The following is a 23,432-nucleotide window of genomic DNA, read 5'->3' as shown; positions in this document are numbered from 1 at the left end:
AACAAGATACCTAATGTATTGCCAGAGGTTCAGAAATTACTGGCATTATAAATTATTCACAAATAAATAAATGTGAATAAATTATTCACATTAAGAGAACAAGTATCAGAGGGGTAGCCGTGTTAGTCTGAATCTGTAAAAAGCAACAGAGGGTCCTGTGGCACCTTTGAGACTAACAGAAGTATTGGGAGCATAAGCTTTCGTGGGTAAGAACCTCACTTCTTCAGATGCAGACTTGTTCTTACCCACGAAAGCTTATGCTCCCAATACTTCTGTTAGTCTCAAAGGTGCCACAGGACCCTCTATTAAGAGAACAGTCTCCAATAGCTCACATCAGTGAAAAGTATGTTTAAATTTAACATTTTAAAATGTTTGTGGAGAAGTAAAGAACCCCAAATGCTCTTGGTTAGTTAAAAAAAAAAAAACACAAGTTTTTAGTTCTTTACATACAATTTATCTTGTTAATCTAGGTTTTTTTTTTCTTTAGGATTTTATTTAATTGTTGAGCTGAGCAAGAGGACTGCAGTTTTCCCTACAATTGCTACACAGGACTTTGTAACAATCATGTTAAGTGAAATAAGTCACTAAGACAGTGGTTCTCAAACTTTTGTACTGGTGACCCCTTTCACATAGCAAGCCTCTGAGTGCGACCCCCTTTATAAATTAAAAACACTCTTTTATACATTTAACACCATTATAAACGCTGGAGGCAAAGCAGGGCTTGGGGTGGAGGCTGACAGGTTACGACCCCCCCCATGTGATAACCTTGCAACCCCCTGAGGGGTCCTGACCCCCAGTTTGAGAACCCCTGCACTAAGAGTTAGTGGCCATGTAAGTTATTATGCAGGTCTGCTTTCCATGCTAGCAGATTCCAATTCTTTATTCAAGCTGGAGTTAGAAGATTTGATTATGAGAGGAATAATGAATTATGTTTTGACAAATGTAATTAATCAACATTAGAAAGTGCCTGTCTTGCAGCCTCAAAGCACTGCACGTCGTATCTAGAGCATTGTTGAAATTAGGATGAGGTAAATTATAACCACTTAAGAGTTAAAACCTTGGGTTTAAAAGGGAACGATTACATTTGTCAGCACATTGGACAGAGTTGCCCCAATCCAGGTGTACACAAAACTTTATCTCAATCTGGTGATCTGCAGTACTAAGTGATATGAAAATATTGACATAAGATCTGAAATATGTCCAGTGTGAGATGGAGTGATAAAAATAAATCTGAAAATTTTCCAATTGAGAGACGGAAGATTAGACTAGAAGGAAAATTACAAATTATACTTAGTTAATATATTAGAACACTAAAGCTATCAAAAACAAAGTTTTGGACATAAGACTATAATTCAGATTTAAGGTTCTTACACCAAACTTTGCAGACACAAGCAAAACCTGGCTAGATGTCATTGTAGTTGTTGGTGCAACAGACTTCAGCCAAGTATACTGTGCAGCACTTGACACAGGGAACTCAGGCAGCAGGTATGGCTGTGCTTGCTGTAGCCACATTCAGATGTAGGAGGTCTACAGACCTAAAGATAGTTATAAGTGTCCATCTGATTTTCAGGTCTTGGAATCGGGTTAATATTGGTACACTGGTCACTCTGAAACACCAAAGAGGCCTTTGCTGAACCGATCGGATTCTTCACTGCGCTGAGGCACCAAGGCTGACAATGTTTGGCAACTTCACAGAAGTTAATGACTTCTGCATAGGTTTAAGTTTTCATGGATGTCAGGTGCCATGACAACTAGGGCACTGTAAAAATTGGTTTGCAGATCAGCTCACAGAGCCAGATACAGTGTAGTCAAGTATTTGGAATGGGACTGGAAATGGAACAAGAAAATGTTAACCAGGACAGATCTTTTATCTTCTGTGATTTGAGGTCAGGACACATTTTTCCCCATAGGGACAGAGAGCATGTTGTGGTCATCCATGCCTTAGAGGCGGATGAAACTTGAGGTTCCAGATGGCTCTGAAGTAATACACCTCTATCCCGATATAACGCTGTCCTCGGGAGCCAAAAAATCTTACCGCGTTATAGGTGAAATTGCATTATATCGAACTTGCTTTGATCCACCAGAGTGCGCAGCCCCGCCCCGGCAGAGCGCTGCTTTACCGCGCTGTATCCGAATTCGTGTTATATCGGGATAGAGATGTATATTGTTTGCCATCAGGCCACTATTGAAGGGTTGGGACTGCATAACAACCTTTTGTACTCCATCATTGACATAGTGACCTTTAAATGTCCTCTTAACTTCACCCTTACAAGTCATGATGGTTTACAGAGGAAGGTAAAAGGACAAGCAGAATGGCTAAAGCACTGGAAGTCCCTGACTGAATTTGATCGCAAATGTATAGAGTATTTGCAGTCACATGCAGGAACAGTGCAGGAGACAAAGAAGAGTTCTTCACCTCCACCATAGCATCTGCTAACTCTCTCACTGCAAACTGGATGTAAGCCCTTTGCTAGTGAAGGCCAGTGGGGCAATACTGAATTGGAGGCTATCAATATATCCATATTGGAAAAAACTTCCTTAAGGACAAATGACATCCTGCCATTGAGCTCTTGCTTCAGAAACTATTGCTTGTCATCAAATCTTGCCAACTATCAACATATGTAAAACTTTCCATTTTTCTGGAAAGGTCATCAAAAAGGTGGAAGCAGATTAAATGGCAATTTTTCAAGTCCTCCAATTTCCTAATTCCAAGTCAGTCAGGTTTTAGATAACTATTCATCTGTATTAAGAGATCCTACACGTAGGCTCTTTCAGGAAACAGTTTTGCCACCCCTTCTGTGTAACATGTACATGAGGCCATCAGAATTAGTAAGGAAATATGGATCGCATTGAATTCAGTATACTCAGCTTTTCAATCACGTAAGATCCACTGGTGCAATAAAATGAATAAACTCAGTGTCTTTATGAAGACAGAACAGAGGAAGGCAAGCTTGATGAGTACTAATTAAAACAATATTGAAGCAGTGATGGTGGGTTGGGGACAGCAGTTGAAAGAGGAGTATAGTACCCCTGGATGAGAGCATCCACCATTTGTACCCCAAATTCACTTTTGGAACTGTATGATTCAGAGCTGCTTTTGGAATTTTAACTAACAGCTGTAGCTAAACAGGTCTTTTCCAAGAATCTGGATCTAGTTAGAGTGAGATTTTTTTTTCTGTTACAGACCTTGCTATAATCACTCACTTCTTTACCACCTTGAGACAAGACTGGTATAATGAGCACTACAAGGGGTTGCAAAGAGACTATTCAGAAACTGGAGCTACTGCACAATACAGATGGCCGTATGATGAGCCAGCCATAATGTAGCAGCATATAACATCAATACTTCCAGGAGCAGCACTGCTTCCGGATAAGTTTCTGGGAGAAGTTCAATGTGCCTTTAAAAAAAGGCTTTAAGTCTTAAATGGTTTGGTATCTGAGGTACTGCACCTTTTCTTCTGTACTGCCAGAGTGGAAGACAAAGAGGTACTTAAGCGGGAGCACCATTTCTACAAATGAAAGGGAGCTTTTTATGAGGTGTTCTCAATTATGGAATTCACTTCCTTTTTTGATCCAATAGAGCCAGAATTTGTGTGTCTTCTGGATATGCTGCAATGCTTATATTTTCTTGTAGGCATAGGAGGGTCTGGAGACTGATGATGATTTAAGTTATTTTATGACATGAATGGACAGAGTGTCTATTTTTTGTGGGAGAGTTTACTAACTGGAGAAACTCATGACCTAAAAGTATTGTAAAGAAAATTTTAGATTTTTAGTTAGATTTAAAATACCCATCTAGAGTTCCATGTTTCTCCACAGAATTAACACACACTCAACACTCCTTTAATCTTTCCCCTACCTATACTTTCTTGTGGAATACATGAATTACAACATTGTAGATTTTCACTACGATATAGCCTGCAACCATCCTCCCCTACCCTATCAGGCATTGGGTGATTTCAGGTCAGTATTGCAAGGGTGTCTGCAATATTAGGATTTTACAGAGCAGCTGTGTAAATACTAAAGTGTGAGCTCTGGCCAGTCATCTAGAGATTGGAGTCTGACCAATACTGGGAAGGTGAGGTAAAAGTAGTCAAAACTCTGGCCCATTTTAACAAGAACCTTAAGAACGTACTTAACTTTCAACAACGTGAGTTGTCCCGTTAAAGTCAACAGGATTACTCGTGCTCAAAGTTAACCATGTACTTAAGTATCTTGCTAATTTGGAGTCTCTATCCATATGGTCCTATCTGCAAGCCTCCTGGAAGGTGTTGAGTGCTATGGCTTCAAGGGATGTTGTAGGTACTCAGCATCTTGCAGGATCAGACCTACATAGTGTACTTTATGGTAGGTGTATGTAATGTGCAAAATGTGTGACAAGGTGCTCTCTGGCCCATAATGAAAAAAGGAAGCATAAGAGGCATGGCCTCTGGTTTCATCAGTTGTATATGGGATTTTTTGCAAGATAACATGCAGTATTTTTGTGGCATGCCTGAGTATCTGATAGGGAAGTATGGTCAATGTTAATGGGGCAGAGTTAAGATTATTGCAGGGAGGCAAAAGTGCATTTCCTCAATTTCAAGGATTTAGTGTGTTTTTTTAAACAACATTTTAATAATTTCCTGAACACACATTATTTATAATGTATGTATAAGCCCCTTCATTTTCAGTTTAAACTGATTTTTACCAAAAAATTCCCCCGTTTTACAAAAAGTATTATTCATTTTTTTTCTGATTTTCACTCTACTTTTCTAAACAAGCAGGCACGCACACAAGCTCTGAAGTGCGCACACATCTGAATGTACTGATGAATCTCATGCCCATCCCGTACACATTTCAAATTGTTAGCAGATAACAGTTTAAATATTTGACACACTAAAATGGGAAGAAAGCAAAAATCTGTATAGAATATGTTTCAGAACACATGGAAATATTCAAAAGTTTAAAAACAAAACAGGAGAAAAACAAAAAAAACAAAATCAGGAGAAAAAGATCAAGTTGAGAGTATGCACTGCAAATGGAGTGTCCCAATTATTAAATATAAATATTTATAGGCCAATAGTTCTAAGTCTACAACAGTAAACTATTTATTCAAATGAAAAGTTTTATTTGGGGATTGGAGATGTATTGTTTTCTTCAACTCAGAAGTGGCATTATTTTAGTTCTGCAGCAAACCACATTAATGCTTTGAATTCCATTCATCAATCTACAGAATACTTTCCCCCCAGTCTTTCCATCCAAAATAAATCCCAATAATTACCCAGAAAAATTATTAATAGTTTTGCACTGATTTGCACTTGTTTTTTTGCTAAAAAACTGATAAATTCCTGGAAAATTTTAAATAAAATAAAAACTGAAAACCGAAATGACCTTATCTTTATTAAGTAGTTGTCCGAAACTTTTCTTAGCTTTCATTTTAGTAGTCTAATATTTCACTAATTTATACAGAAATTTGAAACAACACTGTAAAGACATGTATAAGCTGTATAGGTTTTGATTTGCAAACCTTGTAAAGTATACAGAGGCCAACACAGTGCTGACATCTGCAGGCTGCTTGTAAGCTCCATACCACTAATTATAGCTTATAATATTGTGTAGAATTTGTAATACTAGTGAGAAAAAAAAAATGAAAGAATTTAGGAATTCTTAAAAAGAGGAAAAATTAAGCCTATGTACTAGTTTTCATTGGGCTTAAAAGGCATAAAAATTAAGTCTGAAGCCTTTAGGACTAAGTACTTCAGATATAAATGGTCAAAAAAAATCTTATATAACAAGTGTTAGTGAGAGAAACACAACTTTTTTATTTTGAAAGACTCATAACTGGAAAGAGCTGGGTCAATTAATCTCAAAACTTTCAGAAAATTCTCCTCAATCCGAAATGTTTGGGTTAAGCCCTGCACCCTCACAATGCCTGAGATGAGCCCTGTGCCCATATAGTCAGATTGAAGGAGCAGGGCAGTTATCAGTATGCAAAATATCAATCTGAAAGAAGAGTTTTTGTGAGAGAAAAGACAAAAATGTCAAAACCAGATTTAGAACAGACATTGTTTTATATGGAGTCACTTTCTGTGGCCCATGATAACCAATATATTATAGCTTACCAGATGATATAGTATTACCTGTAAAGAACTTGAAGACTGCTTTGAGTAAACAGACATTCACATAGGACAGAATACACTGTGGTTTTTTTAACCTTAATTTTAACTTTTTCAAATAGGATCTATTCTCTTACTTCCACTGTTCCTAGAACCAGAGTATACAAAAAAAGTTCCTCTTCCCCTTCTCCTTGCCAGCTTCTTCTGATGGAATATAGACAGCTGACTGTGAGATCCATGCAGTGGCTTTCAAATTAGAGCTGGGCAAAATTTTCAGATAAATAGTTTATTCAACGAAAAAGGAAGTTTCAGGTTGACCAAAACTATTCATGAATATATTGACCAAACAAACAAACACACTGAACATTGCAGTAATGTCAAAACAAAATGTTCTGTCCCAAAAAATTGTTTAGAGACTTTCAGGCATTTTGACAAAAGCAAAGGAAAGGATTCATGGAACAGCCAGAGGAGGAGCCTTCCTCATAATCTTTAGCTCAGTAGTTAGGACGCACTCACGTGGGATGTGGGAGACTAGTTCCATTCTCCACTCTGCCTGATGAGGAGAGCCATTGTGGGAGACCCTAGTTCAAATTCCTTCACCTCATCAGGCAGAGCAGTGAATTGAACTCAGGTCTCACATCCCAGATGAGTGACAGCTCAACAGTCATCAACAGAATCTCCCATCATATCCTGGGTCTGGCCAGAGTAGCAGATCCTATATACAAAACATGAAATGACAGGTAAGAAAACTAGTTTTATCCTTTCTCCATGGTAGGATTCATCTTTCTAAGCAGTAGTTATGGGAAATGGCCAGAAGTGCACAAACTCCCTTCCAAAAAAATATGGAGGGAGAGGTACATTTTAGAGATCCATTGCTCTAACAAGAGGAAGACAGAAGCAGAAGATACACTTGCGTCTGAGTGTTTTACTTGTTCCCCAATCAAAGCAAGAGCTATCTGATGTATGGTGAGACCATTTATATACTGGAACCATTTGATTATGCAAGAATCTCTGCTTTCACAAGAAAAAAAATAGTTTCTTGCCCTCATGGCAAGGGAGAAAAGCTTGAAGATATGAATTCTAAAGGCTAAAAAATAAAAGACTTAAACATCTCATGATTTATAAGCAACTCATGATTCGGGGTCCAACTTATTTTTGAATGTTTTGCAGCTAGTAAAACTGGAGTGCTCATCCAATTATGCAGAAATAGTCTTTGTAGGGGAAAAATCAGAAATAAGTCTGAAAACCACCTTGGTCTGCATGTAGGGTCACTTACTAGAGAGATATTCACTCTCCTGGCTGAAACAATGGCCAGGATATAAGGGATATAAGGGACTTTAGGGTCAAAATATGGTTAACGCTTCTGCCCTCTGTTCAGAGGATGTCTTTGACAGAGCCCAAAATACTCTGTTTAGCTTCCGTTACTCTACTTTGAATGCCCAACAGAAGCTCTGTCCTAACAAACTGCTTTGAGGAAGCAAGATGTAAGAGGATGCAAAAGTAGGAAATAGAAGAAATTGTGTACATTGTTTCTAATAAACAAACTTGAACTTTCTTGAAATTCCAGCTTATAACTTACAGAAGTTTTACAGGTCATCTGGAATTTCATCTGAAAAGTCAGCCAAAACAGGTTAATCTCCCTGAGAAAGCACTAGGAAAACAACCTCTCCAAACAGTCCTGAGAAGTTGAGTGAAGTCCTTTCAACGTGTTAAAGGAAATCAAGCAGTTCCTTAGAGAATCCATGGCTTAAAAACACTATCAGTATGGATCCCAGGTTATACATGTAGAGATCTGGGCTATTCAGAGAAACTTTATGAATGGTCTTTGATCCTCAGGAAAGTCTACATACAGGGTTCTGCCAACATATGTAATATTCAGGGAGACCCTAGTCAAGGTAGAAACAAAGAAATCAGGATGAGTAAAGCCTTTTCCTGACTGACCCTTCTGGCCACTTGGCTACTAAGTCAGACAAATCATGTATAAGCGCACAGGTCTGCCCACCACTGAGTTTCTCTGTCTTGGTTTCATATGAATGTCAACTGTGCAGGGGGATTGTGTGTGTGAGTGAGAGAGAGAATGAATGTCAACAGGGTAGGGGGAGAGGAATTGTGTGTATGTAGCATGAAAATCTGTATTTTGCTGATGGGATTGCCACAGATAGCTCAATTTAAAGGAGACTCCATCTGGCCACTAATGGCTTAAAGACCTTGTAGTTGAACTCCCAATCTTCTACTGCAAAAACCAGTCAATGCACAAGTTTGACCTTAAGACATATGCTGCTGAGACCAAGAGAATTTGTTCCTCCAGAAAATTCTGATGGACTCGAGGTTCGATAACCCTTTCTTGATTCTTCCCCAGAAGTCAGGTATAACATTATTTTCCTATGGACAGTAATAACATTCTACAGAATCTCATGGAGACATTTCTCAAGGGCAAAGATTGCCCAGACAAACTAGAAGTTTTTATGTTCCCCTTTTAATGGTGCTGTAAGCTTCCTGAAATGGCCATTTCCCCAGAACCATGAGAAAGTTCATTTGAACTCCTGCTCTTAAAGAAGGCTTCTCAGTAAACAGCAGGACACAGGATAAGTCACATGAAGGCTTACCTCTGGGGATTCCTTTCCAATTGCTCCTAATGAAGGGAATAAGTTACTCAGTTTTTCATTGGATTCAGAGCTACACTATGGGAGACTCTCTGTATCTTGAGGATTCCCTTTGAATGAGGTAGAAAAGGTGTTGCTGATAAAAATATTTAGGAATATGGAGATATGTCTTGAGGGGACTGGTTTCTCCTGAGGTGCCTTGGTTAGAAGAGATATGAACTCGACATGATAGAAGCCTTCGATGCACTTAGTGAGAACGAACACATTTGAAAATAGACTAAGCTTTTTCATTCTTCTTGAACTAGGAAGTTTGGCCCACACCCAAAAGAGGAGTTTTTATGATCAGTATAGGACTCTGAAGCTCATCTTTAGATTAGTGGAAACCAGGAAGGTGCTTGTCAGAACCACCTTTTAGAGATTTTTTTTTTTTTTGGGGGGGGACCAGACAGTGGGAAAATTTTCTGAGCAATTTAATGTTTAACAACGCATCCGAATGTTGTATTGTTATGGCCCACATACTTCTCCCAGCTACTGATACTAAAAGGGATCTGCAGAGAATCATATTACATCATGGACAGCCTTGCAGAAAATCAACCAACAGATATTAACTCCCCCATGCCCCCTTTCTCCATATTTCCTACAATAATGAAATAAGGAGAGGGTAAAGGAGGAGCAATACAATTGGTTATACATAAACCATCATCATTTTCTAACCTGCTAGCACACAGAAAGATTTGAGAATAAGGAGAAGTGTATTAGCCATGGTATTCCTGGAGTGCTACAGAAAGTCTGGGTGCTGAACAGGACTAAAAAAGAATGACGCTTGAAGTGAGTCAGTGACTTGGGGGATCAACTGCATTACATTTTTAGAAGGTTTGGAGGTGAGGGGGAGTGCAGGGCTGTTGAGCTCACTGTAGAAATAACAATGCTCTTCCAAATGAGGACAAAACTTTGTTATGCTAAAGTAAGGAAGAGTCTGTTTTAGGAAATGAAGAAGGAGAGTCGGAACACAAATGTCTGTGTAATCTGGTGAAGCTAAAGATGTGCTCTGTAAATGGCCCTCTCAGTTCTAGGTTCAGCTGCTTAGAATCCACTACCTTCCACACTGTTAGGAGAAAAGCTAAATCCTCCAAATCAGACCCATAACTTATTTATTTTGCCCTTTTTCCTTCTCCTCGATTTCTCTCTCATTCTCTTCTCTCTCTGCTTTGTAAAGGCCACTGCAGAGAAGGGAGGGACAGAGCTGCAACTCCTAGATCACAAGTACAGAGAACACAAGGATTACTAACAGGGAAATCTGTGTATGAGTGTTTTGTGAGCCCTTTGTGCACCTGAGAATACTGTGCAGAAGGGCCCTGAAAGGTTCTTTGGTCATCTCTTAGGAATGAAGGTAAACTGAACCAGCCACCATGGCTACCTGGGAAATACATTGAGGGACAGGTAAATCATCCATCAAGTCTACTAATTTCAAGTTCTTCTGTCTTCCAACAAGTCCTTATGTTGTTTCCAAGCTCCATTTAGGAAAATCTATCTGAAGGACATGTTTAATGATGAAAAGAGAAGGCATAGAAAATTGGTGAAGAAATATGAAAGAAAAAATATATATATATTCAGGTTCTGCCTCAAATGCCCCCCCCAAAGCCTTTTCCAGCACTGCTACTGAATAGGAGGAGGGGACTGCCACATGTGGCACACCCTTTGATTATCACTCTGAGTCATAATGCTTCTACTACTTCTAGCACTGGGGAAATGCTGCAGAAATCCACCAGGCTAAAGGAGCCCTCCTGCTATCCTTCAATACTTAACCGTTATAAAGGGGAAAGAAGACAGCAAAAAAATCCAGCCAGGAAAGAGTAAGCAGAGGAACTATTGGCTCAGCATTTGGAGGCAAAAAAAAAAGAAAAAGAAAAAAAATAAACCCCAACAACCCAAAACAGGATAACAAGCAGAGCTGTTGATGTGCCAGAACAGGTGGTGATGGTATCTAGGATTTATTTATTTATTTTCAAGAAGGATTTTTTTTAACCTCCTCCAACATCAGTAGAAATGGCAGAATACCTGGAAAGAGAGGCCATTTAGTGGATCCTACAATGGAAAGCACTACTTTGTCTACATGAGACTTCATGCACAACTGACATCATAGCTTCTATTCCAAAATATTTAATATTCAACCATTCATTCCTTCTCTATAACCTTTCCAATGAAATAGAGGTGATTCAAAGAACATAGGTGCATATCTGTATCATATATCAGAAATGTCAGCACAAAACCCATGGATGAGAAGTGTTTGTAAGGATTATTTACGCGCGCGCGCGCACACACATACATACATACATACATACACACACACACACACACACACTTTGGCTATGTATAAAGTTGGCCAAACTATCCCACAACACTAGAGGGAAAACCAAGGCAGATATTTTCAAAAAATTGTCAAGTTAACTTAAATGTCAAAAAGCGGTATGTTGCAGGCATAATTAAGATTGAAACAGAAGAATGGATTTCTGTTATTGTTTCTGTAAACAAAATACAAGATTAAGTTACATACAGTTCCAGAGAGGACATCATGAGGGCAGCAGTTTAGGAGGTGGCTCTTGCACACTCGGTCATCACTGAATTTGATTCGCTGACGGGTAGTATCCCCTGAAATATAGAATGAAGACACTCCAGGTTAGACAAATGGAGAAGCCAGCCTGCTTTTGCAAGTTTTATATTCAAAGTGTTAACAATTCCTTTACCCCAAAATGAACAAAGAAACCCTAATGGAAGCTAAAATTTAAAGGATTAAGTACCCTTTAATGAATCCATACCCAAACATTAACTATGTATTAAATTTTTTACATACTATATGCTGCTGTTTAAATGTAATTATAAGCTTCCACCTTTTCAAGTATTTTTAATATACTTTTTATTGAAAAAGCAGTGTATTAGGTAAAAACACTTTGCTAGAATAGCATCAATGCAAGATGCTATATAGGTGTCTGTTCCAGATTTTGTGTAAGCTACCATAATGGATTTGTACTTGGCAGTTAGCATATAACAATCTTACAAACATGTAATACACACTTAGAGCCTCCACTGAACACCATCTGCCATTTCTTCCATTACTTTCTTCTTGGATGCAAAGCACCCCCTTACTTCTGGTGGGGCAGGGTAAATAGAGGGCAAAAGAATGGTTGAAGTGATTAGAAACCTGAAAGAACCAATCATACAAATAGACATTGCCTATATGTAACATTACTTTTACAGAAGCTTGCAACCCCCATGTCATAGACCCCATCTGTTCCATGTTGCTGTGCTGGAAGCATTTTAATTCTATTTTCATAATGGTGTAGCTCCTGCATCACAGCAGAAGCATCAACCAGCTTACCACACAATGAGGTCCAATTGCAAGTTTAAAAAAATCCCATCTGTGAACAAGGTTGGATAGTTCAGTTCCAAATAACCAATTATTGAGGGTTTTTTTATTGCAGGATTTGTTTTCCTTAAAAAGTCATAATGGAACAGCCACTATTCCATTTCTGGAAGTGAGGTCACTCAAAGATTTTTTTCCTATAGAGATACAGGAGTTATAAAACATCTCAAAATCTCACAGGGTGTCTATCTACTCATTAAAATACAATAACCTCCTAGCATCACTATTAAATGAAAACCTACTGGTGAATTACTGAAGCAAGGACAGCTGTTGGAGAAAAAGTACAATGAGTTCAGTTTGCAACTTTTTCCCATCCCATTACCAAAGTACTTTAAAGAGGGTGGATAAATTTTGCAGTTACGAATGTAGTCACTTCTCCATTCTAATAAACCTGAAACATCTGAGAATTTTAAATCTATGAAATGGTTCAACAAGCCCAATCCATTTGTTAACTATACAATAAAATGGTAACGTCCTTCATTCTATTATGTAATCTCATTTTAAAATATCACTGCTATGCATAGGAAACTAAAACGTAACATTTTCAGATGGGCTGAACTTCATTCAAGTTGTTAAACAACTGAAAATTTTCAGAACAAGAGACACTTAATTTGCCTGTAGGATGCAACACAATCTTAAAACCAGTAATTCACAGGCTAGAACAGCTTCGGAGCAGTTCAACAATAGGTTTTCTAGAGGCTAAGTCTTCAGTTTTAATAGGTTATTTGTAAAACTAAAAATTTAGAATAATCCCTTATTCAATCACGCCTGCTACTGCAGTAAAAGGTTTTTTTGGGGGTCCATTTTTTTTTAAAAACACATAACTGCGTTTGTTCCACATTCATTAACACATCTGAAAAGTTAGTGATAACTCACGGCTCGGCGAATGCGGGGCCTTTCTGACACTCCCTTGCAGATTGAAGTAGGCAGGCAAAGATACATTGAACCTTTATAAATAAAACAAGGGGCCAGATTGTTCAGTTTGTATAGAATAGACTCTGCCAGCAATTTCAACACAGCATCTAGAAATACATGTTGACTGTAAAGATTCTTGTACATAAAAACAAATGAACAAACCAACTAGTGTGTTAAAAAAAAAACCAAAAAAAAAAACAGCTGATGGCCTACTAGAACTACTGAGAGGTATATTGAGACTGGGGAGTAGCTAAAGGACTTATGTTCCTCAAGCCTACGGAGATAGGAGTGTTTTCAGATATGTTACTAAGCTCCAGAAGGAGCATTCTTTGTACCTTTGCCACAATCAACTGCTGATTGTATAGCAGCAATGTACTCAGTCTCTCATGCTTTTCCATTTACATAGCATGTGAGATTTAGGAAGAAGGGATGGGACAATACAGAGAAAACAGAGGTAGCTACAAAAATGAACGCATGAGTGACAACAGCTTTAGGAACCTGTTCCACATTAACATTCGTCACTATTTATGGATTCTGTATTAGGTCTTCATAAATGTTTCCTGGGTAAGTTAGATCTGCATATAGCAAATGCCTGGGGCTCACTCTGCTGTAAAGGGAGAAACCTTTTGAGAATTATTTTTTGTAATGCAATAGCAGATGTTCCTTCCCAGAGTTTTCCAATAACCAAGTGATTTGGGTGTGAATAAGCCAAGGTTCACAAGAGTTCTACTAATCAAAATGAATATTCCTCTTTGTCTGATTGGATTTAATTAAGCGGCCACAGCATTCACTTTAATATTTTACTATATGAAAATAGTCACTAAACAAACCTATGAAATATTTATGAATATAACCTTGTGTTTTCACAAGGGAAAAAATCTAAATGCAATTAGTAATAATTTTAAAGTGTTTTAAATTATCCTAACTGATTAAATACAATTAATTAAACCTATCCCTTTGTAAGCAGTAGCCTAACTTTTTGATTGCAGCATGCTGCCTTTTTTTTTAAACCTTGATTCCATTGTGTTTCACATTTTTCTGAGATAAAATAACTCAGTTAAGTAACTTATTTTTTGTAATTAAGGCATATGTATTGAGGCTAAGCCTACTGGAGACCATAACGCCTTCATCTTTTTTAATTACTATTCTAATAAATTAGTTTTTTAAAATATTTGACTACTTTTGATATTGGTCAATTGACAGGCAGATATTGTCAATTATTTTTGGACTAGTCAAATGACCAACCCTATTCTTAACCTTGCCCCTACATAGTATTACATGGTTGATCTTCAGGGCTTACACATATTAAAAATGTAAAACGGTAATTTATTAATGTGTTACAGCAATCAGCATCTATTATATTATGACCCATTTCAGTGCTCCCAATTGGATTTTATTTGTTATTTGCTTATGTTGATTGACAGTGGATTTATATGGAAACTCAAAAGGATTGATTTAATTCACCTAAAGAAACAGCAGCTTCAGTTTTATTCAAGATATCTGACCCAAACCATATTTCTGTGATGTATTACACTAGGAGTGAGCGGGAGAAGAACTTTAAATGGGAATGAAGCCATTCAGGAAAAAAGCCAATTGTCAAGGATGCTTCTATGCTTAACCATCTCATTTCTTGAGATGTATGCACACAACACCACTGTTAGTATTAATACACACATCAGGAGGAGACCAGACCCCAAACAATGGCAGCAATAATGCAACAGTCATTTTAGAAAACTGTTTTACTAAATTAAATAAAAAAAATGTTGACTAAAAAGCAACAAAAGTCAACAGCTAAGACCAAATTATACTGCTGAGCTTTAAAGAAAATTTAAGGGCTAAGAGCACACTTAGTACCTGTAAGCTCTCAAGATTGATCCTTGTAAGAACAAGTCATTTTAAACACCCTCCAAAAATCAAACTTTGCTGTGAACATCCACCATGTTCCTTCAGTTCATGCTTGAAGGAATTTACAGTACATTTTGACTGCTGATTTTGGCAAAGAGTTTGTATATTTCAACCATCTTTTGCAATAACTAACTACAGACTAGTTTCATTTCAATCCATCTCTTGTTCACAATATTGTAACATACTATGAACAGCAAGTTATTCCTTCCATTTTAGAATTATATACTCTAGCAGGAATTACCAGTTTAAACCTTAAACTCTAATACCAAGGCACAAGTGCAATGCAACCAAACACAATGTGTGTGTGTGTGTGTGTGTGTCTCATAGAGCTGGAAGGGACCCCGAAAGGTCATCAAGTCCAGCCCCCTGCCTTCACTAGCAGAACCAAGTACTGATTTTGCCCCAGATCCCTAAGTAGCCCCCTCAAGGATTGAACTCACAACCCTGGGTTTAGCAGGCCAATGCTCAAACCACTGAGCTATCCCTCCCCCCAATGGCAATGTGTCTTTGCATTTGGAGGGCAGGATCAAGTTCTTAGTTTTTTTTCTGTATTACGCTATATTTACCAAGACAGATTAGGCTTTTTCCTCATAACTTACACACCAAAAGTTTACATCTGTTTAATACCTACCACACTGTCTTTACCATAATATATTAATAGGAATAATATATTCTAAGTGCAGAATACCTCATACTTTACACTGCAGCAATATACCACCACCACAAACAGTTCACTTAAAATTTACTTCTGAACATGCAATGTACCGAGAAGGAACATTATTCCCATGCCCGTCCCAAGAAGCTACCAATTTATTTTTATAGAGATGTTGTTCTAACAGGATCTTCAATCCTAGGTCTCAACTCTGCAGCCTGAGACTGGCAAAGATAAGTTCTTGAACATTTATGTTTATTTAAAGGGCAGCAGCAGCAGGGCTGAGCACAAGTCAGCAGCTCACTCCCCCAATGGCAGATGTATGCCAGTCACTGAGAATGATCACTGCCCTGGGAATCTTCCCATCAGTTCCCAATTATGAAGGAGGTAAACCTCCCAAAAGAAACAAGTCACCTGATGTTAAAAATCTGCATTAAGTGAAATAAAATTAAGCTGCAAAAAGCAAATATCACCTCAGTAAAAAAAAACCCTCCAAACTCTGAGGAAGCAACGGGCAGGTGAGAAGAATCCTGTTGGAATTACAGCTTCAGAAAAGAATTGCATGTCCGGAATTATCACTTCGCTAAAGATGCCATCCAACAAGATTCTCATTCCTGGAGAGTAAAAAGTACACCTCTACCCCGATAACACGCTGTCCTCCGGAGCCAAAAAAAAAAATCTTACCACGTTATATCGAACTTGCTTTGATCCGCCGGAGTGCACAGCTCCGCCCCCCCGAGTACTGCTTCACCGCATTATATCCGAATTCATGTTATATTGGGTCGCATTATATAGGGGTAGAGGTGTACATGGGATGTCCCAAAAGAGAGCAAGGCTGCAACACACAACACTAAGTCCAAAACCAATAATGTGACCAGGGAGGTTTATAAAAACAAAATTAAATACACAAGGGAGGGGTTAAATGCCTTCTACTCTCAAACAAAATACAGACACCATTAAAAAAAAAAAAAAAAAAAAAGTACAAAAACCTCAAAGTCAGCCAACTCAGATACGGGATATCCTAAAATGAAACAAAAAACTTTTCAGGACAGAAGAGTTTGTTATTCCCTACTCTGTAAACAAATTCTGTAGCGCAAAGAAACCAAAACGTAATTCCCTCTTGATAGCTGAATCCAAGGAATAATGTTTTGCGAACAGCAGGAGAAAGAACGATGAAGATGTCTGTGAGCCAAATATCTAAGAGAGGCAGGGGAGACAAACTTGCCTTAGATTCAGTGAGGTTTGACATGACTATCTAGTTCACACCAGCCATGTCATAGCAACACAAAATTTATCCAACAACTTTGACGTGGTCTTCATAAAAATTACTGAATCAATTCTAAACAAAACATTTCCAAAGTTGTTGGAGTTTGCAAGGACTTTAGTCCCTCTCAAGGAAAATTTACAAGAACATTTTAATAATCAAATATATGGAGAAGGGCTTCCCCAGGATGGTTTGCGTTGAACTGGCAGTTACCGGAATACAATGTAAGAGAGACTCTATGACACTTGTTTTCTCTGGGATTTCAGGGTCCACTGAAGTTGTCACATGTGGAGATGCACCATGGGTACTACAAAGCAACAGCCACAACTGTGTAGCTAGGTACTTATTTGACCCCCTTGTTCAGGGTAGCAACTAAGAACATGGGCTCACTGGCTCTGTCAGGAAGTACTAGATTTCTTGCAGCATCTCTTCCTGATAAGGTGCATGACATATCATCAGTAGGGTAGGGACAGAGGAGAAGCGATCTGGACAGTTTTCTGAAAACCTGAACTTGTAGCTGCACTGAACAACTCTCAGAATGCATGTGTTCAAGGTGACCATGAAACTGCCTTGGAAAGCACCAACTTTCTTGTAGCCCCAAGTGCAAGAGATACCTGAAGCTATAGTGTCAAAGCTGGAACTTTTGTGCATTGAGAGCACTAGCCACAATACAAAACATACCCACCTACACAGAGAACTCTGATTGTTCACAACCCAGGGATAAAGAAATGGTTTGAAGCTGGTACTAGAGACCTCATGGTAGCCTCACAGAGGATCTGCAGTGATCTGGCTGATTTGGTAAACATGTCATCAGTGATCCCTTGGAGTTTGAGAATGACTGTCTTCCATAAAATGGTCACCAGTTATCACTGGTGGATCTGCAGGTGGCTAATGAGACCAATCCAGGATCCACAGATCTTGTCACAACCGGGACAGACATTTCCCAATGGAAGGGGTAAATCTGGATTGTTGAGTTGGGCTGCAGCGCATTCTTTCCTCCTTTCCTGTTTACCCAATTCCTCTTGTCTCAGTTGGATCTCAAAATACTGGGGTCCTTGCCACAAGGTCCTTTTCCATTTTGGTCGGTCCAGGGCTTGGGTTTCCCAGGAGTTTATGTCAATACTTCTTCATGCTGGCTTTGAGGGTGTCTCTGAAGTGCTTTCTTTGCCCAGCCCTCGTCTATTGGCCATGGCTTAGTTGTGGGAACATGACTTGCTTTGGGAGTTGATTTTCTGGCATTTGAAGAACATAACCAGACCAATGGAGGTGATGGTGGATGATCAAAGCTTCAATGCTGGAGGTTTTGGCTTGGGACAGAACATGGACATAGATGTGTCAGTCATCCCACTTGATTCAGAAGATCCTGCGGATGCACCATTGATGGTATCATTCAAGAACCTTGAGGTGTCCACTGTACATGGCTCAGGTTTCAGCACAATACAAGAGAGCTGGGATAAAAACGGCCTGGTACACAAGAAGCTTGGTTTGATTCTTGATGTCACAATCTTTGAAGACATGTTTTCTCAAACATCCGAAAGCTGCACTGGTGCATGGAAGGCGGTGTTGAATTTCCTTGTTAACGTCAACTTTCTGTGACAGATAGCTACCAAGGTAAAGGGAGTGCTTGATGTTCTCCAGGGTCTCTTCATTGATCTGAATTATGGGAGCAGGATCCTGGTGATGCAGAGCCAGTTGGAGGAATACTTTAATTTTCTTGATGTTGTGTGAGAGGCCGAGTTGGTTGTAAGCCTCAGATTTTTTTAAGATAGTCTTCCGAGTGGGCACACAGGGCCCAGTTATCTGCATATTGGAATTCAATGACTGATTTAGTGATAATGTATGTCTTGGATCAGAGGTGATTGAGGCTGAAGAGCTTGCTGTCCATTCTATATTGGATATCAAATCCAAACATATAATGGATCACTGAATCACCAACTCCACCTCAAGAACATGAGCATAGATGGAGTTCAAGACATCTTGACTGAAGTCTGGCATCAGCAATATGTCAGAGAGCTACTGATTTTCTTCTAATACTTCATGAGTTGACTGGAGCTCAGTATCACAGACTTCGAAAAACTGAGGTTTCCAGCATATGGCAGAGACAAGGCTTGTAGGGTACTTGTATTCCAAGGTGATGATATGGGACACTTCAATGACAAGGCTGCTTCACTGAGCTGATCACAGAAGTGCTACATTTGAGCCAAAAAGGACTGGCAGACAGACAGACACAAAGTCAAACGACTCAGATGTCTCAGCTAACTTCAAGGAAGAAGCCTCAGATTTACCCTTTGAAGCACTCTGGCCCAGACTCATGTCAAATGTACATGAGTTTCTGGAGTTGCCTGGAGGATGCATTAGAGACATTTTTCATGTTTTCTTAGAGCCCAAGGTGACATCTGCCAATATATCTGGTACTCCTTAACATTGTGGTTGACTCTATGCACAGACAATGCAACCAATATGCTCATTTGTCATTAATAGTCCTGTTGCAAGGATGTGGTATGAAGCTTGTGAGTGGTCTTCCTGGCTCCCTATATGTCCTTCAGAAGAAAAAAAACAAAAATACCACCAGGAGATATGAGGCTCAAATGATGCACCAGAGCACTGCAGGGTGCTAAAGACAGGCTCCAAATTCCAAGAAAACCACTGGCACTGACACTAAACAACAAGTGCCTAAAATATGAGACACAAGCAAAGCTGCTTCAGAGGTGTTGAAGTGCAGATAGACAAATAGGCAAAGACCATGGGTAAGCATTGATTGAAGTGTTGATATAGCTGGTGCAAAAGACAAAATTTAAGAGACTTGGACCAGAATGGAAGCCAAAGACTTTACTACGAAATATTGTGTGTGTTTCCAGGAATCAGGGGAAAAGAGCTGGTGCAATGACTGGAGAGGTCCTTTGTGGACCACAGTTCAGGAATTGAACTGAATGCTCCAAAGGCAATAGTTAAACTAAATAGGATGGGATGCACCCAGCACTAGAACTGCTGGCCTATTCTCCCCACCAATGATGTACATATGGACTAAATGTATTCAAGAGCTTAAGAAGTCTTCAGTGTCTCATGCTGAGGTGGTGAGAATCCTAACAGATGTTATGTTTAGAAAAGGTTTTGTTTTCCATTAACAGACAATTCCACATCTTAGTCTGTCCTCTGCTTCCACTTAGATTCCAGTTCTTATAAATGCTCATGATCTAAAACTAGACAAGTAACCTATACAACTGTAAAGATTACTTTATTCAACTCATTTTAATAGTTTCTTCTACATCACTTAATTTTTTTTTAAATCCCTGATTTTCCTCATATAAGCCTCATCAACAGACTACTCAACTTTGACTTTTATCATCATCTGTCAGGTTATTTGCATACAAAATAAATGCCATATCCTGAACTATCTGACTACAACTTGCTGTGTCACTTCACCTTAGAAAGAACTCAGGCTCCATTTGCTCAATACCTTATACTGAGTGTTTACAGGATCACAAGCACGTATGTGAAATGTTGAAAATAATTAAAAATTTAAATTTGTACTTCCTGCAAGTACTAAATGAAGTAATCTCAACAATATGATGTGCGGGATGGGAATGACAGATCAATAAGAGATTGGAAGACAAGTTTCTACCTTGTCTTACTATTGAACTATTTAACATTTAAATAAAATGTTACTGCCTACTAAGTAAATACTAGAGTTCTGTTAGTAAGCAGTAGTAAAGCAAAATGAAAACTGGTCTTAACATCCTGACACTGAGCATACATGGTCACTGCCAATTTTAGTTAAAGGTCTTTATTTTCAAATATATTTCAGTTTAAAAATAGTAAAGAGTGCTTACTGTCAGGACAAAGCTACTACCTAACGGTAGTACATGTCTGACACTACTTCTTGTTAAACCCTTTAAAAGAACTGTGTCTATCGAATGTAAAAAAAAAGTCAATTTAATAAGCTCAGGGCTAAGTGTTATCAATCTGAGGGCCTCCCACACTCTCCCTTTTATTAGCAAGTTTTGAAGTACTCAAGTTAGAATTGGATGCTGATCCTTTCATCCCAATTACTGTTTTGAGATTGAAAACAGCATATGCAAAGGAAAAAAAGGCATGCAAGTAAATTAACAGACATGTAACAAAACTGTGAGATATGTATTTCCAGAAAAAAGAAAATATGAAACAGAATTCTCAAAGTTACCATAACATACATACCACTAAATTCAGGAAGAGACTGTTTTACTTAACACTATGCAAAAATGTATTTCCATAATTTACTATGCCAAGATATATGCTTGATATACCTTCATTTTCCCCCAGGATGTTATATGTATTATAGACATATAACCTCTGCCTTCTCTCTAAATTAGTACTACTTAATCTAAGGATGGTGTCCCTAGCCTCAGTTTGCTAGAAGCTGGGAAAAAGTTCAAAAGGAGCAATAAAATGGGCAACATTTTCAAATGTAAGTACCTAGAGTTAGGCACCTAAATCTGCAGCTTTCATTTACTTCAGCACCTCTGAAAATCATACCACTTATTTAGTTGCCTATATTTAAAGCATCTTCATTTGTAAATCTTTACGTAGTTGTATTAAATATGACTTAATTTTCCCACACCTCCAGAGCAGTTTCACTCTAGGCCATAGCTGTGTTAATTAATCCAGTTTTATGCTACCATCACAGCACTGTTTTTTTAAATTATGGCATACTCTACTACCAATCCATTTTTTTTTTTTTTTTAAGACAAACAGCATTAATGAGAAATGCTTAAAAGCTGAGCCCCTATGCAATCATTTCTCAATCAATATACCCTTGACAGAAAGAGTCTGGGAAAACAGGTAAGATTTGCCAATGTGGCCTGAAGGTCAAGCTCATGCTCTGTCTGATACATTCTCAACAGTATTGCATATAATATTTAAAATATCTAAACTATGTCTCAATGACAATGCAATGTCGTGTCAGCTTGTTATTAATAAGTTGTTTTAATAAAAGGAAAACTGAATAGCAAGAATGCCAAATGGTAGCACTGGAAAGGTCCTTCTACGGTCTAATCTCCTGTAGGATCAGCCTGCATACATTAATCTTCCCTTTTACCCATCTTACTTTCTGAACAGCTCTAATGGCGATGCCTCAGCCCCGCTGGAGTAAATTTTATTAACTTTATTCTCACTTTCAAAAGTGATCATCATTCCCGCCTGTTGATTGAAATGATGGTTTGGGTCAGACTTGCCGCGGACAGACTATTATACCTCCCGCCATGGCTCTGCACCTGACGATTTGAAAAGCTAATTTCTCCTGTCCGAACAAGGCAAACTGCGGTGTCTCAGGACCACGAGCTATGAGGAAGGATTTACAAGTGTTTATCTGTGACTTGGCAGGGAGGGGGTCCTCTGCTGTGCGCGCGGGGCGGCTCGGAGGGCGGCGTGCTCCCCGGCGGGTCGCGGACTCTGCCGGCCCGGAAGACAGGCCTGCGCCGACGAAGTTAGATTTTTCCACCACCTGAGCGGGGAGCCGGGAGCCCGCGGCTGTAGGGCTCGAGCTAGGGCGGGCGGGGCCGCGGGCAATGGGGGTTTCATACACACTCGCAACCCGGTTCTTGCGGCGGCGGCAGCGGCGTCGCGACTCCGGCGAGCTGCCCCAGGAGCTCGCCGTAGCGCCAGCCCCGCCCGCGCCCCTCACACAGCGTGTAACCGCCTCCGACCGGCCCTGTGCGCCGCCGCCGCCCTTTAACCCCCTAGCCCCGCCCCGAGTGGCAGGGGGAAGCTGGCGCTCGTCCTGCCAATCATCGCTGCCAGCCTAGTTCGCTCGCTCGCTCTTCCCAACCGTTGCCCCTGGCTGTGACCGCAGGGGGCAGCAGCCCCGCCCCCGGCCGGGTGGCACTTACCGTCCCGGGACGTGCCCATGAGCTGGTCCAGCATGGCGCGCATCTGGGCCTGCGCCGACATCCTGAGCGCGCGGGGCCCGGCCGAGCCGGCGGAGTCTGGGTGAGCTCCGCCGACAGCGGCCTACAGCGCTTCGGGCCCGACGCTGCGCTCGCCCCCCTTACGGGTCCGGGCGGAGCCTCTCTCCGCGGCCGGTGAGGGCTACGATGGCGCCTCCGCCTCACGTTCGCGGTTCGGGCCGAAGGGCAAAGCGGGAAACTGCTTCGCGCTGCTCTCGGTCTCGCGACTTCGCTTCCCCCGCGCGCGACCCTTCACGCTTGTTACACACGCGCGCGCCAGCGGTAACGGAAAGCCGCGCAGCGCGCGCGCTCTCTCCAATCCCGCCCCTTTCGACGTCAGCGCTATCAGGTTGATCACCCGCTGATTGGGCGAGTAGACATATATCTGTCTGTGACACAAGCGGCTCCGCGTTTCCTGATTGGACTCTAGAACCTTTCGTCTGGCTGGGCTAGCGCGCGTGCTGATTGGACACGGGGCTTTCGTTCTCTTTCTGTGTGACGTTCTCTCTACCCTCCCCCCCGAGTCGGGCGAACCCAATCGTTGCATTTCCCTTTCGATAAATACTGAAGAACCTCTCCCTTCCCCCCACCCCGTCCAAGACTAGTACAATCCGCGTTCTACCTCGGGAGCGTAGAGCAGCTGCGTGGCTGCGCGG

The 23,432-nt window shown here is 40.1% G+C and overlaps 1 protein-coding gene across 5 annotated transcripts in view; it reads right to left on the bottom strand.

Moving 5' to 3' along the window:
* Nucleotides 1–23,026, bottom strand: part of LUC7L2 (LUC7 like 2, pre-mRNA splicing factor) — a 57,347-nt gene extending 34,321 nt beyond the window's left edge. Inside the window, exons 1-4 of one of the 5 annotated variants that reach the window (XM_054030181.1) lie at nt 22,720–23,026; nt 12,996–13,066; nt 11,771–11,844; nt 11,253–11,347 (exon numbers count right to left, since the gene is read on the bottom strand). Coding sequence is in view for 1 of the 5 variants with exons in the window: in XM_054030172.1 (XP_053886147.1) it covers nt 11,253–11,347; nt 22,720–22,780 (156 nt within the window). In the remaining 4 variants the exon portion in view is untranslated. Of the gene's footprint in view, nt 1–11,252; nt 11,348–11,770; nt 11,845–12,995; nt 13,067–22,189; nt 22,209–22,719 lie in introns of those variants that run through there. The other 4 variants (XM_054030190.1, XM_054030196.1, XM_054030206.1 and 1 more) reach the window with 4 other exon arrangements.
* Nucleotides 23,027–23,432: the final 406 nt, after the last annotated feature.

Source organism: Malaclemys terrapin, chromosome 1 (assembly GCF_027887155.1).
Source record: "Malaclemys terrapin pileata isolate rMalTer1 chromosome 1, rMalTer1.hap1, whole genome shotgun sequence".
NCBI classification, from domain to species: domain Eukaryota; kingdom Metazoa; phylum Chordata; order Testudines; family Emydidae; genus Malaclemys; species Malaclemys terrapin.
Note: the sequence above shows the minus strand (reverse complement) of the source record. Positions and strands in the feature narration are given on the sequence as shown.